We start from the raw sequence: 17092 nt of genomic DNA on the forward strand, positions 1-17092 counted from the left end.
GTTTAGCTTTAGAAACTAGCTTAGAGCACCTGAGAAATTTGAGACAGTAAAATAGTAATCATTGTTCAGTTACTCTCCTGACACAAACATACACACATACATGTAACAAAATCCACCTGTCCCAGCAGAGTTAAGGCCAGACCACAGTTCACAGTTCTGTATATACAGGTACGACACTACATGGAGGTGCTTTGAACTTGGGTTCTGTCCCGTGTGGTATCTCCAAAGCTTAAAGAGGCCATAGGACCAGGATGAGAGGACTGGCTCTTCTTCTGGGCCAGCTCAGCCTTCAGGGCCCTCAGCTCTGTGGCAGCCTGTTTCCTCAACTACACAGCACATTCATGGAAAAAAATAAAGATAGTTTGTTAATACAATACACCAGATGGCACACCAGCTATAAGCCACCGAGCCTGAATAAAGGAGCTCATCCATCATTAAATTTTCTGACTCAGGCCTTTGTCACAGTGGTACAGGCTTCTTGAAATAAAATGTGTGTAAACAGTGTTAACATCTGCTTATAAGATGAGAGTGCAAAGTCCTGATTTTGGGCTATATAAAGAAAGTGAGTTAAAGTTGACACGCTACGTGAATATAGGGCTTAACAATAATCAAATGATTATTCATTAACTATTCAAACATGCTGATTTGCTCTGCAGTCTTCATTAGTGATGATGTGACAGTATGTCTATCTCTTTCATGGAATATAAGTACTTGTAGCAGGTGTACCAAAAAGGACAGAAATGTGTGCTACTTTCAAATATCTCTCTTAACCAACTAGTTAACTTCCTTTGTTACTTTTGTTTGTACGTTACAGAAACAGTTGGATCAACAAATAGAAAATCAGTTACCTTTATCTCTGTTACCAGCTTCATCTTGGCGTCCTCTACCTTCCTCTTCAGGTTGTCAATCTCATGGCTCTCCGTCATGATCTGAATGATGAGCTCATTCTGAAATTTATCATAGTAATTCATGAATCAAGTGACGTTCATAGTTTAAAAAAAACAACTGCCAGATGTGTGTGTTTCATTAAGTTCTTCAACAGCCTTTTTCACAGCAGACAACACGGGTGTTCCACTTCCATGTCTTTGGCAGACAAAGTGTCCATTATCGGGAATTTAACGACACCTGGAGCCAATCAGATTCCAGTATTCACCCGGAGTGCAGTATAACTGAACATAATCTACTAAAGAATGCAGTGAAGGAGTCTTCTGAGTTATTATTCACACAAATGCATAATTTGCCTCCCTTTCAATATTTGGCAAAACAGACAATCAGTCACAAATTCAAGATAAAACGGATTTTACCTTTATGGAAGATCTGCCCTGTCGTCGTGGCTTCCCTCTGATATCTCTGGCCTGGAGCTGGTGCAGGAGTTTGTTGTAAAATGTCTCCAACTCTTGTCGCAAATTTTTCAGATTTTCCTCCAATGGTGCTGTGCACTTCTTGGTTTCAAAATATTTCTTCTTCCAGCTGTCACGTGCTGTCAAAAATACAGGAAGAGATTAGGTCTGCAATCAGGAATCTGCTGTCAGGCAAAGCTTTTGCACTAGAATATTCATCCATACATTAATTATGATGTCACAGTGGCAATATGTTGCAGGTTTGTGGAAGCACATAAGGCACGGTGATGAGGAATGTTCTTGCGCTCACAGGCTGCTGATAAACTAATAAAATCGTAGCTTTTTATTAACAGTATCTTTTGCTCACCTTGGTTCCTGCGATGTCTGTTTTGAGCCAACAGATCTTTCCCCTTTCTGAGCAACTCCTGTCTCGTCCACTCCAGTTGCTTCCTGTCCTCTCTCACCAGCTTGATTTCCTCGATCAGTTCCTCTCCTGTCAGAAACAAACCACGTCACTTCTGCACAAAGAAAGAATGATTATTAATCCCTGGTATTTGGCCAAAGTGGCAGCTTACTGTTCGCCTGAAAGACAGGAAAGGCATCTGGTTTTTGAGTGACCAAGTGCAGACCTGGAGGGGGAGAGGTGCACCGAACAGGCCGAGACAACACCGCTGGACTGTCTGTCACCTTAAAATGAGCAAAAAATACATGAGTCCATCTAGTCTCTATTCCAGCTCTTTGCTCACTTCAAAGACCCCTGCTGGCAGCGGAATTGGACTGACCACCAAAGAACTTGCAAGAAAGTGGACAAGTCCTGCTTGTCTTAAAAGCCCTGTAGTGTAATGTAATGCCCTGTAATGTAATGTAATGTAATGCCATACATTACCCCGCTCATTGGCTTATTCCTGGTGGACTTCAGTGCGTCTTTTGATGTCCTCAGCCTGCAAACAGACACACTGTTAGAACAGGCAGCAGTATCAGTATTAGTATTAGCCTGCAAATGTGGCATGCTTCAGCCTGCTGCACTGCACCCGTCTGTGAGGGAGAAGCCTGAATCTCTGTCCTCCAGAGACGGAGCTGCTCTCGAGTCTGTGGCCGCTCTCTTTGGTCTGTGGTGCCGTTTCTTCGTTCCGCAGGTTTCTTCTGTCTCTACCAGCTCTTTCACGTGAGCTGAATCAGCTTCACACTCTTTGAAAGCTGTAGACAGAGCGACAGACGATGAAGTGAGATCCAGAAGATCGGGGCTAAAAATGACACGTATAAACCTTTTCCACCAATGCAAAAAGGGCCTGGTTAAGCATGTTTTAAAATGCCAGCTACCATTGTCAAAGCTACAATATGCTTAATAAATAAACAGATGAGGCTAGAGTATTTTGTAACATGATATAAACGAGACTGATTTTCATCCTCATGCTTCACTGCAAGGATATTTAAGGAGCAAAAATGGGAGAGATGAGCGACAAGAACTGTTCTAAAACATGGTGAATATCAGAGGCCCTTCGTTTTAAAGTTACAAAGGTTGAAAACTGTACAACAAGAACAGATGATGCATTCAGTCATATATTATAGGCTGCATTTAATTTTACCTTTATTCTGCGAAACAGCCTGTGGTGCCCTCTGATTCTGAGCCTTCCTTGGGCAACACTCCTGCTCTGCCCACTCTAACTTGTTGGAAGAAAGACCCTCCTCTTCATTTTCTCCTTCTGCCTCTGAGGAACTATAGCTCTGCTCTTCATCCTCCTCCTCCTCCTCCTCTTCCTCCTCCTCTTCCTCTTCCTCTTCCAGGCTGGGGGTGGGAGGCGGCTGATGGGAACACTGGGGGATGAGGGGGAATTTAACAGGCTCTTTTGTTCCTGCTGGCAGGCCGCACGTCTTGGGAGGGTGGTAATAGGTCTGGTGGTCAGAGGAGCCGCTGCTGGTGTCTGGGGTGAGAGGCTGGGAGCAAACACTGCTGCCGTTCTCCACAGAGGGCAGCAGGTACAGCTCGGGCTGTGGGGCCTGCAGACAGGTGACAGGACATAAGTCACTGACATATACTGATGAAGCATTATTGACATGTGAGGATCACCCGATAATGCAGAGCTGCAGAGCTAAGAAACAGACTGAACCAGATCATACAGGAAGTCACTGATATTCATGACAAAATTAATGAACACCTTAATCCACCTTCTTTGACTGAGAGTGGATTAGGTTTGTTAGACTATTTTTTGACTAAAACTGCATCAAAGAAAAAGACACCAAATTCAGGAGGCAAAACAAAACAAACAAACAAAAAACTACGTGCAAATATGGATTCCACATACATACGGTGGAGCGAATGTTTTCACTTTCAAATCCCTCTCCTGTTTGCTCTTGACCTGTAATAGGGAGGAATTTGGTCGTTGTAAGAGGCATGGCAGTAAAAACTGTGTGCTCGCTCTCTCACGCACTTTACACCCTTTAGTGTAGCAGCTTGAATAGTGAACTTGTTAATCAAACTGTCTGCATTGTTTCTCTCTACTGTCTGGCCGGTGAAACACAAGCAGCTATAGAAAACCACAGTAAACGGCCAGCTGCACTCACCAGTGCCAGACTGCGGCCCACACATTTCAGGAAGGAGAATTTGTCAATGCTCCTCTCGGCGCCAAGAAGAGCTCCCAGCTCGCTCCTCAGAGTTTTCAGAGTGATGTCAGGATAAACCCTGACGTGACAGTGATGAAAAGGAGATTTTTAGAAAACTAAACTGTAACACAACATATCATCATAAAATGTTATAAAATACATGTTCAGACTACTTTTGAAACCCAGGTAAAACTTTACAGTCTGGGTTTCAGTGTGTTTCAGTTGCCTGTTACAGCTTAAACGCTGTGAATACAGATCTGAGGGAAAGTTTAGTATTTACTGGAATAAAGGAAAAATCCAAAAGTTTACATACAAGCATCACACCAAGCTTTAAAAAGCACTCATGTGCTGTACTATTACTTTGAAAACGATGAGCATTTGGACATTGAGTGAGACTTTACAGTTTCAATCCAATCCAGAGAAAAATATTGTGCTTTTACTTCAGTGCATCGGAGTAACTGCGGTGCCATGTTCACATGTGTGGACGAATTAAAATACTTTATACCAATGAAGTGCCGATAGCAAAACTTCCTAATCAATGTAACAGTGCTGCATGTCTTTTACAATATTTCTCGACAGTGTAGATATACAAAGTGGCGTGTAACAGTTTGGGTAATCTTGGTCAAAACTTCTGTTACTGTAAACAGCTTAGTGAGTAAAAGATGACCTGATTTCCAAAAGTCATTAAGTCAAAGATGACTGATTTACAGTTTCAAAATAACAAAAAAGGAAAAGGGCAAGAAGCAAAAGTAACACCCTCTTTAACAAGTTTCACAACTTGTAAACCCTCTGAAAGTTTTCTTGGTCTTCAAAACCTCAACTTGACCTCCACTGTTCCTGTTAACTTCCATTTCTTCATTACATGACAAACTGAGGAGGCCCCTCCTGCTTTGTGAGCATCAATCATTAGCATTTTCAGAGTGCTAGGCAGCTGCTGATTGTTGGAACAATGTTTGACGAGTCACATTATTTATAAGCTTTGAAATCTGCATATCCTGCATGTGAACAAGCCTTAGCCCTAACAAGCTAATGAAGGTCTTGAGAGCTCAAATCTCTTGGAGTACCCAAACTTTTGCATGGTGCTCCTTTCCCTTTGTTTCATCCTAACATTGTACAAAACCAAAATTATTCACTCATTTAACTTAAAGTGTTGAAAAGAATCTTTAATTTTCAACCTGTCTTCTACCCACTGAACTAAACACAGTCACAGAAATTTTGATCAGGGGTGCCCAAACCTTTTCATACCTTTGCATGTGTGCAATTTCCTACACTACAATCAAACACAAATGTTTACCCTCCTCTGAGTTTGATGTGTTGAGTCAAATGAAACATTTCCAGCGCTTTCACCTGATAAAGCCCGCAGATATGAAGCTCTCTATGGCCTCGGCAGGAACTTTATTAAGCTTCACATCCCACTGGTCATCTGGCACATACAGCACATGGAGCTCCACAAACTGAACACATACATATATGTGATGAAGAAGAGGAGGTTTCAGGGAGCTGCTTGAGATCACTGTAAAATGAAACTTTTGCAACCATGCATTCAGCCCCTCAACATACCTTACAGCTGGCCGGTCTTCTGTCCTCAGGATATCTCACTGACTCATAAGACAGCTCCATGGTCAGTCCAGGCAGCATCAGCAGCTGCAGAGAAACACTGACAAGAGGTCGATTCCCGTCGGTTTATCCGCAGGCCGTCTTGTTTTCTGCGCTGTGAAAGCGTGGACTGCCCAGTAACAATCTGGTGTCATCAAACACAGCCGGTCGTCCAGTGCAGTTTCTTTTATGAGGGTGCCAGCGGTGGTTGCTCTGGTGCTGATGATGACAACTGTTGCAGAAAGAGGCAGTTTATCCCATCTGTGGTCAGCAGAGCTGACACTGTCCTGCAAGTTACGTTCGTCATGCAGGTACATTCCGTTTTTATACTCAGTCTTTTCTACATTTTTAGAAATGTTAATTTACTTTGAATTATGGGTGCTGGAAAGGTAGTTATATGGCATTCTATGCAATCCTTTCGTTAAAGTTTCATCTGAACTGAAAGAAGGAAGGAAACGGCGCGTGTTACCAATTGTAATTTTACTGAGACGTCATAATTTGTTTACATATTGATTATAGCGTGTTTGAGTGGTTGCATAACTTTTGCATTAAAAAAATGGTTTCTTAAGATATTCTTGCTCCTCTCTGGTTATATCAGTGTGATGATGCATTTCCACCACTAGAGGCCACAATCGGTATCGTGCGGATGCTGCTTTCGTGTACACTGGAATTTGTCGTAATAATTACATTTTGCATGAAATAGTTCTTTCTCCCCCAAAGCCCAACCGTGACTTTTATGATTGTGGTTAGAACGACCAGGCAACATAAAGTACATCGACAATCGATGATAAAGCTAGTGTGTATATGATACGTTTTGGGTCATACATTAACCAAGCAGAAATAAACTGAAAACATTTTATGTTCTCCTTCGAATATTCCCTGAACGCAACAACGGCGGGCACTCCCTTAAAAAACCGGAAACTCGGTGATGAGGAAGAGCTAGTTAGCAAGCCAGCTAACTACAGCGTATTATTTATAAAAGTTTTTTATATTCGTCGTTAATAAGACTTCAGAGCCTCAAATTCTTAACCATGTCGGGATCATCCAGCATCGTAGCGATGAAGAAAATCGTCCAGCAGTTGCGCCTCGAAGCCGGCTTAAACAGAGTAAAGGTAAACGTTAAGATCGCTACGTTAACGTTAGTATTCAAAGTTGGGCTGGGTGTTGTTTCGTTTGTTGGTTTTCTTTTTGTTTTATACCAGTGGTGTCACTCTAGCGCATCTACTCTTCATTTAAGTGACATAACAGTAGCTAACTTTCCGGGACTCGTTTGGTTTCCTACAGGTGTCCCAGGCCGCGGCGGACCTGCAGCAGTTCTGCCTTCAGAACGCCATGCAGGACCCCCTGCTCACCGGCATGTCGTCCAGCAACAACCCGTTCAGACCGCAGAAGGTCTGCTCCTTCCTATAGCACCGACTGACCGGCCCGCTGCCTCTGTAAGTACCACAGCAGACACTCCGCACATGAAGCTCCGTTCATTTCATTCACTGCTTTTCGACAGATCGCAGCTCCGATTGTTTTCAATTCGGATAGTTTTCACTCTTGTTTTCAATCACATCCATCGATTCTGACATCTCGTTCACATCAGGCAAAGGAACACTGCAACGTGGAACTGGAAAGGATCCCAAGCAGAGCTGCACCTAAATATGGATCCACCATCAGTTTTAATCCCTCAAACTCTTGAATTTCTCTGTAATTGCCTTAAAATTGCTCTTATCAACGCACTCGTTCAGTATATTTTCTATACTAACTTGTGCATCATTTAAACACAGCTCCCTGCAATCCTGCCTGACCTGGTATCTGGACACTTATGAATCTTGACCAGAGTATAAAATATATAATGTATATAAGATTCAGCAGTTCGTGGCTGCATTACATTGCGTTGCATTAAGAACTTTGGCAGTTTAGTTTTTTAATCAATATTTGGCTATTTTGGAATTGGAAATGGAAAACAAGGCAAGTCACTTAGCTCTCAAATGAGACACGGATTACAACCATCATCATGTATTTATGGAAAAAAGTTGAGGGCAGGCGCGTCTGAAAAGCTTAAACCTGTGCTGCACCTGCTTTTGTACCAACACTACATGTTTCTCTACTAGTAGGTGGTATTGGATGAAAATAAAAACACCTGTATCTCAGCACTGTGGCTCATGTTTCCATAAGGTTATAGTTTACAGCCACACTGTCTGCAGAACCTGGAAAACCTTTCCCACAGGACTTAAAGTCTTCTTTAAACGTTTGAGTAAAATGCTGTTCAGCTCCGACTAATCCACATGACGTCTCTGCAGGTACTGAACATCGTGGTGCCTTGTGGACCTGTGCTTTGGACTCGAACTGCCTCAGGAGTGTTCGGGAATTTGGGGACAAGCAGACTAAATTAACAGTTTTTTTACTTTTGCCTTTTGTAAGATCTCACACAGAAACATTTCCAGGTGCTTGTGTGGCACAGTAAACGTCTTAACCGTCTTGCTTAGAAGTAACTAACTCATATCAACACATACGTGCCTTTTGAATTGTACATTTTTCATGCCTGATTTTCAGGACAAATAAATGGTATTTCCACATTTTAAACTTGCAGCTATGTGTTTTATTAAAAGGGATATATTTACAAATGTAGAAATCTGAAAGGTGTTTGATGTGTCGTCCATAATTATTTTGAAAGTTACACACACGTTCATTTGCACTGTAGACACAATCTGAAGAACTTACCCATTTCCAGACACTGTCCACTGCTGCATTCAGTTCACTACTCTTGTAATTTCCACAGACCAGTGTTAACATCTGTATAACTGCATGCACAGCAGCCTGACCAGGGCAGGCTCACAATGACACTGATTAATTCTGGGCTACATTCAAACAGAATGTAAAGATAAATTTGACACTGGTCAGAATATTCAGGTGGAGTGCCTGCACGTCTCTCAACTAACAGAGACAGTTTAAGTCTTTGCCATGAGCTACAGGCTCCTGTCCCACAGGTAGCCACCAGAAAGCACTGCTGAAGCAGCTTTATAGACGTCATTTTCAGGGTGAGGGTGACTCTACAGCGACGTGATGCCACAGAATCCAGTCATCGATGTCAAACTCAAATTATGTCGTGTACTGTTGCCACTGGTCGTCCACAAGGAATCAGGATATCCACTATGAAGTCAATTTGTGCAAAGCCACAAACAGCAGTGATATCTTGGATAATAGACACCGTTGTCCTCTTCTGACCACAAAAGCTGGCTGTTATTTTGCATTCAAAGCTGGAACTTCCGTCTGCAAGAATCCATCTCATGGCGCTGGAAACAGAAGAGGTAGATTTTTTTTAAGGAAAAGCCTGGGACTTTACTCCTATTTCGAGTCACATTTAAAAAATACTTTCAACATGTTTCTGAATTGCCTTGCACTCATATATGAATGGCAAAGAGGTCCCAGAGATCCCCCTGCTTTTCTAGGCAAGACCCACCCTACTCTCCCCCTGATTGGCTGCCTTCGTTGGTTGGGTTGGTTAGGTTCAGGCATGAGGAATGAGATTGGTTCGGGTAAGAACATCAGGTAAAGGTACGGTCACACATCCGCGAACGCAGGCGAATGACTATCACCTGCTGAGGTGAAATTCCAAAGTTGTAGTCTAATTTTGCGCATGTGTGACCATACTCTAAAGCAATCAGAGGCAGAGTAGGATGAATCGGGCAGGTTGGGTCTTGCTGAAAAACACAGTGGCCTCCATAAGAATGGAACATCAATGCACTGTGCAAGTGTCAACACAAAACAAATGACCATTAATAACGTGCTGATATAAACCCATACATAAAACTAAGAGGTGACTCACCTTCAGGACCCACTCGTACTCTCCAAACTTTGAGTCAAAGGTGCCTTTCTGGAGAGAGCGCAGTTTGAGGGTGAAGCGGGGGCCCAGCTCTTGAATACCAACTTTCTTCTCATTCTTGAAGATGTACCTTGAGAGATCCGACAAATTGTTTATTGGCCTTCTAAATTCAAGAAAAACCTTCCTGAAGAGCTTCTGAACAGGGAGGATTTGATCACAAGGCTTCATCTCTGAGTTCACAGTTAAAACACCGACCTGTGGAATCTGAAAAAGATGAAGTCCCTCTGGTTGTGGAAGGTGGCGACCTGTCGACCCACAAACTGGGGGTCTTGTGGAAAGAGAGCGGCGAACAGCCGGCCGATGCTGTGGCCCAGACGTGTGCTGAAGTTGTTGAGGATCACCTCTGGAGAGTGTTCAGTTGGATCTTTGCCTCGTCTCTGCAGAGAGAGAAGAACAGTCATGATAGAAGAGATGCTAAACAGAGGCTTCATAGATAGAATTAGGATAGTCTGTTGTCATTGAGCTACGCTTGGCTCCGTGGATCGTGTACATTATCTTTTTCTAAAGTCAGTTTAGGAAGATGCTACATACAGTAAACCCATTATTATTGTTATATCATCACACATTTGCCATTTAATCAAACAGAGACAGGGGGAAAAGAGTTTATTTATCAACTTGCCTTCATCTCCTTTCGTAGTTTAACGCTGCTGACCTTGAAGTGTGCCGTCGGACCGTCGGGTAGATGGCAGAGAACCATCCCATCTTTAAGTCACGGTTAAGGCAGCGGACATAAAAAAAATACAGCTCACCTAGTCAAAGTTTGCCCGTGCAAAGTCATTTAGGGCTGACACCTTCTGGTCAGTTGGTCAATTTGCTCTAGTCTGACCAAATCCGCAACCAGTCGCTGGTGTTAATTTCATAAAGTGAAAAGCGCTTCTTAATCTGCTGGATTTAGTCACAGCTCGCTGGAGCAGCTCCAGTCTGCACATGCCTTCCTGTTTGCTTGTCTGTGACACAGTGGCCTTCAGTGTTGATGGGCTATTACTTGTGACATGTAACCAATCAGATGGGCAGTGGGCGGGACATTGCATGCATTTAATTCAACAGAATCCTCACTCATTATCCAAATTGCAGCAATGTAATAAATACTGGGCAGCAGAAATCAGTTTTGAGCATCACGCATCATCCTCCTGACACATCTACCTTCAAGGATACTGGGCACTTTGCGGTCCTCGTTGATGACAATGAGGTAAGTGAAGTTCCTGGCGATGCACTGAGGAATGACCCTCTTCAAGGCCAAACCCCTTCTGTAGTACACATGGGCGTTCGGGATTACTGTGGCCAGCTGCTCGCAAAACCTCACCGTCCTCTGCAAGATACACATTGGAGAACAATAAAATGTGTTACGTGAAACTGGTCTGCTGCGTTTTGCCAAGCAAAGCCTCATGTTGGCACACAAAACAGATTAAGATAAAAACTAACATTTTTCCCTAAATCCAGAAAATCTGCCTAATCAGGTCAAATCTCAAAGTGTGGTTAAAATAAAGAATGCAGTCTCATCCTCTAATCTAAACTCAGACTGTATAATTCTATAGCATCAAAAGCAGTGTCCTCAGGGGCATGTTTGCTGACAGCTTACATTGAAGAGCCAGATTCAGGCAACTTCAATCAAGTGATCAAACAAGTAATAAAAACACCCATTATGTCCCAAGCAGCAGCCACTCACCCCTCTTGGTCTGTCTGATGTTGTGATGAGCACTTTGGGGTTTGTCAGCCCGTTGAAGTAGGCAGAAAACTCATCGGTTCCTTCATCAAATGCAACCTGCAGATGACAGGAAAGCACACAAATGTAAGAAACGTAAGCCGAGGTTCTGGTCTGAACTCGCTCAGTCAAACTGGGTCCACACCTCTTCGTCTTCCGGGTCAACTGTTGTCTCGTCGTACACTCTCTGGTTTTCTATCGTCTTTGGGACCTCCTTTGGTGGTGCCTACATGAGGGACAAAAGAATGAAAGAATGAATGCCCAATTTAATGCAGTTTACTTGTTTTAATGTTAAAATGTAGTCCTTGACTCATAACAGCAACACAGAAAACAGAGAAAGAAAACTCACCTTGTCACCTAAAGCTTCCCTTTCTTTTTTCTTCTTTCTCTTTAGCTGCAGCTTTTGCTGAAATGTGAAGACAGACAAAATGTGAAGACAGAGAAAATATGAGCATGGACATTCCACGGGGAATGTGGCTGTAACTTGGGACATGGAGTGCAGTAAAAGTTAGATAGCACAAAACTGATTTGCACCGAAGTATAGTGTTTGGGTGTCACTAAACATTATAATATTACAAATACTCTTAGTTTAACACGGTATATTCAAACACTTCTCAGAAAACAATCTGAACCGGATGAAGGTAGGATTTAGCACGGGACTGCTGTTTGAGCAAGCATTCGTTTTAGCTAACTAGCTAAGTGTATTTAACTTGCTAATGACAGCTCGAGCTCGTGTAAATATGTGCCTTTACCTTTCTTTTCTCCTGCTTGAGTTTCATAAACATGAGGTGTCTTCGCTGTTTATTCTTGATTTCAGACACACTGAAGGTGGGGGGAAAGGCAGCAGCTGCTCCTGCTCCTGCTCCTGCTGCTGCTGCTTCGCTCTTCTCCAGCTTCTGCTCCGTCTTCAAATCCCCGCTGTCTTCTCCATTTCCCTCCGGACTTGCACTCTTCTTCTTTGGATTCTTCTTCCTCTTCTTTTTACCTTTGTTGTCCCGATTCACGGCAACCTCTGTAATGTCCATCTTGTGTCAGTTGTGTGTTTGGGCTGATTTTTCTTCTCACGTGTGTGACGGTGGCTGCCTGTTCGTGTGTTCACGACCGGAGACAGGAAGTGACCGATTTGTGGTGACTGATGAAAATGTGAGCACACCTAGTGGTGAGGAGGAGAAAGAGCGGCGCCGCCCGCTCTCATTTGACTGACTGCAACTGCAACCAGTTTTAGGTAAAGGTTGGAATTTAAAAAGAGTTTAAAGTGTTTATATAATTTTTTGCTTATTGTTACTTCTGTTGTATAATCGTACGGTGGCCCTGAGGGTCAAAACACAGTATTTCACAAATCAGTGTCATTCCCTGCTTTGCTGCAAATTTTGCAACAGCAAAACTTTAAATGCATGAATTCTACTAGTGACGCCTTACTTCGTAATTATAAATAGTTTGAGAGCTTTTTCCATCACTGTTAAGCTAACAATTTGAATTTTTCAAACCTGATCATGTTTGTCATGTATTAGAAATAACTTTATTTGACTGTAATTAAGGCAAGAGCATAGAAAAGACTGAGTGGGAAAAGGCATGCTTAAGAGCTCACAACAATCAATTAATACAAGGAGGAAGCTATTACAATACAAGTGGTTGATGACAACTTGCATTACTCCAGTCAAACTCAAGCAATGGTCTCCTAGCTTCCCTGACACTTGCATCAAATGTTTAGAGGAGTGAGGCACTCTGTTTCACTGTGTATGGGACTGTCTCAAATCAAAACAATACTGGGAAACAATTCTTCAAAACATATCTGACATTGTTAATGTGAAAGTCCCTTACCAAGCAAAAGTGTGTATATTATATATATCCCCAAAATTTTTTTGATTCATTCAAAACAGGCAACTTTAATTGATTTTGGACTCCTGCAGGCCAGGAGGATGATTGCTTTATATTGGAGAAAACTGGGTGTACCTTCGATACATGTATGGGTGAAAGAGATGGCATCTTGTATTGTAATGGAGAAGCTGACTTACATAACAAGGGGAAAGGCGGGAGAATTTGAAACAGCGTGGAAACCTCTGACGGAATTTCTTAGCCATCAAGGTGCACAGTGACTTTGAAATTAGTCTGTTGCTGAGGGCGTTTATATTTCGTTATGTCTAATAGTCTGTTTTTGATGTGTTTGTTTGACTTTTTGTCAAATATGTTTAGTATATTATGTCTATATATTATTTTATTTTATGTCTAATTCAAGTATTGTCATTGTTTTGTTCAGTGTTCAGTGTCTGTTTGTTAGTTAAATATGTAAAATCAATTCAAATGTTGCTGAAAAAGAAAAAAAACATTATTGCTTTTGCTTATGCATTTCAGTGTTAAGTGGTTAAAGTTAATTCATCGTGTTGACATTGGAAGTTTTTGTTCTCATTTTCTCTCTTATGCTAGCAACACTGAGGTTAGAGATGGTGAAAAATTGAAAAACAGCATTTTATACTTTAGTTAGTTAGACACATGGAGTTAAATTAAAGATACAGTTTTATCACAATGGGTATATTTCATTTTTCAGGAAAACAGCAGACAAAAATGAAAGCAGATATTTCTCATTTCTTTTTATTTTTAATTGTAAGCTTTGAATATTGCATGCAGTTTTTCAGCCATAAAAATCGTAGATTGATACTTAAAGACAAGCTTTAAAAATCACGAAAACATGATGTCTCAATGCAAAAAATATCAAGCAGGCAGAGGCTTTAACAGTGTGGACCTAAGGCCCTGCGTTTGTGCGGCACAGCGTCAGCTAAAGTGCATTCACTGGGGAGTTTGCGCTTGCGGTTTGGACATGCAGGTCTACATGGCTCGGACTCTTGGATTGCGTCATTGAAAACCTTTGCAACTGTGAAGTTTTCAGTACATATTGCTCCTCCACCTCTTCTCATCTGACTCACTTCCCTGTTCATATCAGCTATGCAGGCCCAACCACCATTAGGTGTCACACACCACTTGGAGTGATCCACAGTATCAGGGAAGGACTGTCCATTCAGCTTCACTGTCTTCACATTGTACACATGATGAGGGATGCTGCAGTTAGAAGGCAGAGGGCGCTGCATCCTTCCCCAGCTCTTAACATGCAGAACCTGCTTCAGATTGTTTGCAATAAGGCCAGAGTAAAGATCTACAACAGAATGGGAACAAAAAACACGATGCTATTAACCATGAACGTTTACATTTTACAGAAGAGTTCCCCGCTGAGCATATGCACAGTACAGACATTTTCAGGAATACAGACCAATACAATGCAAACAAGCACAACACCACTAATGACAGCCTCAAACTCCTCAAAACTCTCTGACACAGACACAACTAAACATAAAGTCAAAAGAACCCCCCCCCCCCCCCCCCCCCACACACACACACATATATACATATGTTAATCATCAATCGGTCAGGTATTTCTCAACATAAGCTACGTTTTTATACGTGATATCTTTCCGATATGGTTCTGGAAAATATGCCTGAAGTGAAAAGACTCACCGTCCCCAAAGCGAGTGTATTTTGCGAAGCTAGAGAACTCCCGCCCCCTTGCTGAGGTCAGCTTCATCACGTTAAACCAGGGTTCTTTCTTTGGGTAGCAGCGTCGCTGAGCGACACATCGCAGCTCATTGTGGAAGGTTTTTGGGATGTCAGAGTCATACGAATAAGCATGGATGTACTTGAGCTGCAATCCTGAGAGTTCAAATGAAAGTTTTGACTGCACTCTTATTCCTTTTGCAAATAACTTTTAGGAATAGATCCAAATAGCTGGCATTAACCTACCTATTTTGATGAATTCGTCATAGGAGAAAGTCACACACATGAATGTTTGAGCGTTAATGCTTCCACTGTCTGGCCAGAAGTTTTTACTCCGATATGCTGGAAATTTCGGTGCACTGTGTGAGAGCCAAACTCCAGTTTGTCTGTCCAACATCACAACTCCTGTCGGGAGAAAAACAGCAGAAAACAAGAGAAACAGAGCTCTGTCACAGTGTGATGTTTGTGACGTGGAACATCATAAAGTGGAGCATCGCTGCACCCACCTTTACTGTGGCCAAAGGATGCAGGAGCCAATCCTCTTGGAGGTTGATCATTATAGAGCATGTACCCAAAGCCTTCAGTCTGCAACGGCACAACAGGAAACTCTGAATCAGTGTCCTGGATGAGACACTGTGCTGTGCCAGAGAGACACACATCCTTTAATACGTCACCTTTCTGTTGTAGAAGTCGAGGAGAGGTTTCAGGGTGTTTGCCACAGTTCCAGATTGACTGTTGATGTTCTTGCTGCTGAGGGTCCATCCCTTGGTGTTCTCGTCCATGTACAGATACGACAGACCATCACCATCTGCTTTGGGCAACTTGTATAAGATGTACCTAAAGATACAGAGAGAAATATATTCTATTTTGATTTCAGCTGCAGAGGAAAGGTAAAAATATAAAATACTGCAATTAAAAATTTCCACCAACCAGTCCACCTCAATTCCATTGTCATTCCTGCATTTCACATCTGAATCACACCCTTGAAGAAGGATCCCAACATGAACGACCAACATCATCATCATTCTCTGAAACAGTCAAACATCATCATGATATAATTATAATAACAAAGGGTGACAATGTGAAAAAAAGTCCAAAACATAGTACCATATTTATGAAAATGACAGTTTAATCTCTGCTCACTCCTCTTCCTGTACAGTATTTCTTTTAACCGGGCCACGTCCAGACTTCATGTCACCGGATATGCTTATATCAGTCAAGCTGTTTCTAACTATGATTCTAACTTCTAACTGATTCCAACTATGACCTGAGCATCATATCACGACATATGAGCAGTCCCTCTCAGGACTTCAGACTTAAAAGCATGATGGGTCACGGTGGTGGTGTGAACAGGAAGGTGAAGTGTCAGTGGGCGAGGACAGTTCTTCATTTTTAAAAAGCCACTTCCTGGAATTTAACACTGAAAAGTCAAATGAAGTTTAGTAAAATTGATCCTCCAAGAAAATATATTTGCATGGTTTTTCCAATGTAACAAACACAATCTGAAAATGATATCTTGTGTGCAGAGTGGAAAAATTAACGCTTACTTTCATGTAATATATCTCTGAGGCTCTAGAATCTGTACTTGAATATTTCTAAATTTATTATTAAAAGTATTAAAATGAACAGTTTAGCTATATTCAGAGGGACAGCATTTTTTATTTTTCACTTCATATAAGTCTGTAGTTTTAAGTTGAAGCTTTTGCATCTAAAACACGAAGCTTAGTGTATGTTTTGCATTTAACACTGACGTTACATCAACTTTAATACTCTCAACTGGAGTTATTCATAAGTACTGTGCAGCACTGTCCTGTGTTGTCTGGCCTTCAAATTAACAGAGACACGCAAACATTAAGCCAAACACAACCTTAACCCACAGCCTAATAATGCTGTTTAATGGCACAGTACACAAAAGCCGACCCACAAGATTTAAAATCAGTAACTGCAACAAAAGAAGAAAAGATTCAGGTTTATGAATTCATCAGTCGACTGCATTCATTCACATTCAACCGACTGAGGGATCAGAGCTATCTGAAGTTCAAGTATCTGTTCTTTTCAAATAGTTTTTTTTTTTTTTAAAAGAACAATATTTAGCTTTATTTTTTATATTGTATGACACCGTTTTATGGTCTCCAAACTTCCATTCTCCATAATATTGACTTGTTTCTGTTTATCACACAGTATATTTAAATCAAAATACCCAAACAATGAGACTAAAGCCTTTCTGCACACATTTAATAATCAATACAGCAAAAAAATCTAGTATTTGCTTTTTCGTTTAATATATCATTATTATAGCATAACTTTTAACCCTGTAAAGTCCTTACTTACATATTTCACCATCTCCACCTTTCTGCTATTAATGTGTGATCTTCACAGGGTGTGATCTTCACAGGGAAGTGTGCACATCCCTTTTCGCATGATGCTGCTTCTGTCTTT

General features: G+C 41.7%; 4 protein-coding genes across 4 annotated transcripts; 1 reads left to right on the forward strand and 3 right to left on the reverse strand.

Annotated features, from left to right (window-relative positions):
- Positions 1 to 61: 61 nt before the first annotated feature.
- Positions 62 to 5635, reverse strand: spata1 (spermatogenesis associated 1). Its single transcript, XM_070961447.1, has 12 exons — positions 5502 to 5635; positions 5289 to 5395; positions 3903 to 4020; positions 3644 to 3697; positions 2927 to 3338; positions 2372 to 2537; positions 2227 to 2281; positions 1916 to 2027; positions 1708 to 1833; positions 1305 to 1480; positions 849 to 947; positions 62 to 326 (listed from the first exon to the last, which is right to left on the reverse strand). Exons 1-12 carry the CDS (start codon positions 5577 to 5579, stop codon positions 177 to 179), a joined length of 1653 nt encoding a protein of 550 aa, XP_070817548.1. The 5' UTR covers positions 5580 to 5635; the 3' UTR covers positions 62 to 176.
- A 789-nt stretch (positions 5636 to 6424) lies between these two features.
- On the forward strand, positions 6425 to 8108 carry LOC139330565 (guanine nucleotide-binding protein G(I)/G(S)/G(O) subunit gamma-5). Its single transcript, XM_070961531.1, has 3 exons — positions 6425 to 6649; positions 6822 to 6973; positions 7826 to 8108. Exons 1-2 carry the CDS (start codon positions 6569 to 6571, stop codon positions 6945 to 6947), a joined length of 207 nt encoding a protein of 68 aa, XP_070817632.1. The 5' UTR covers positions 6425 to 6568; the 3' UTR covers positions 6948 to 6973; positions 7826 to 8108.
- On the reverse strand, positions 8029 to 12226 carry rpf1 (ribosome production factor 1 homolog). Its single transcript, XM_070961530.1, has 9 exons — positions 11863 to 12226; positions 11460 to 11516; positions 11256 to 11336; positions 11075 to 11170; positions 10564 to 10717; positions 10028 to 10110; positions 9604 to 9785; positions 9352 to 9478; positions 8029 to 8818 (listed from the first exon to the last, which is right to left on the reverse strand). Exons 1-9 carry the CDS (start codon positions 12133 to 12135, stop codon positions 8777 to 8779), a joined length of 1095 nt encoding a protein of 364 aa, XP_070817631.1. The 5' UTR covers positions 12136 to 12226; the 3' UTR covers positions 8029 to 8776.
- A 1585-nt stretch (positions 12227 to 13811) lies between these two features.
- Positions 13812 to 17025, reverse strand: LOC139330495 (plancitoxin-1-like). The gene is made up of 7 exons (XM_070961426.1): positions 16985 to 17025; positions 15584 to 15681; positions 15328 to 15490; positions 15160 to 15238; positions 14900 to 15058; positions 14618 to 14809; positions 13812 to 14258 (listed from the first exon to the last, which is right to left on the reverse strand). Exons 1-7 carry the CDS (start codon positions 16994 to 16996, stop codon positions 13837 to 13839), a joined length of 1125 nt encoding a protein of 374 aa, XP_070817527.1. The 5' UTR covers positions 16997 to 17025; the 3' UTR covers positions 13812 to 13836.
- Positions 17026 to 17092: the final 67 nt, after the last annotated feature.

Source organism: Chaetodon trifascialis, chromosome 4, assembly GCF_039877785.1.
Source record: "Chaetodon trifascialis isolate fChaTrf1 chromosome 4, fChaTrf1.hap1, whole genome shotgun sequence".
NCBI classification, from domain to species: domain Eukaryota; kingdom Metazoa; phylum Chordata; class Actinopteri; order Chaetodontiformes; family Chaetodontidae; genus Chaetodon; species Chaetodon trifascialis.

Coding starts and splice junctions, on each gene's coding strand:
- spata1 (XM_070961447.1), bottom strand. CDS start 5,579: ATGCTGCCTGGACTGACCATGGAGCTGTCTTATGAGTCAGTGAGATAT. Junction 4,021..5,288: donor ATATCTGCGGGCTTTATCAG/GTGAAAGCGCTG, acceptor CTGTCACGTCAG/GGTTTATCCTGACATCACTC. Junction 2,282..2,371: donor GGCTTCTCCCTCACAGACGG/GTGCAGTGCAGC, acceptor GTCTGTTTGCAG/GCTGAGGACATCAAAAGACG.
- LOC139330565 (XM_070961531.1), top strand. CDS start 6,569: ATGTCGGGATCATCCAGCATCGTAGCGATGAAGAAAATCGTCCAGCAG. Junction 6,650..6,821: donor CCGGCTTAAACAGAGTAAAG/GTAAACGTTAAG, acceptor GGTTTCCTACAG/GTGTCCCAGGCCGCGGCGGA.
- rpf1 (XM_070961530.1), bottom strand. CDS start 12,135: ATGGACATTACAGAGGTTGCCGTGAATCGGGACAACAAAGGTAAAAAG. Junction 11,337..11,459: donor GGGAAGCTTTAGGTGACAAG/GTGAGTTTTCTT, acceptor TCCCTCATGTAG/GCACCACCAAAGGAGGTCCC. Junction 10,718..11,074: donor CATCAGACAGACCAAGAGGG/GTGAGTGGCTGC, acceptor TGTATCTTGCAG/AGGACGGTGAGGTTTTGCGA.
- LOC139330495 (XM_070961426.1), bottom strand. Junction 15,491..15,583: donor AATGGAATTGAGGTGGACTG/GTTGGTGGAAAT, acceptor CTGTATCTTTAG/GTACATCTTATACAAGTTGC. Junction 14,810..14,899: donor TGACGAATTCATCAAAATAG/GTAGGTTAATGC, acceptor TTGAACTCTCAG/GATTGCAGCTCAAGTACATC.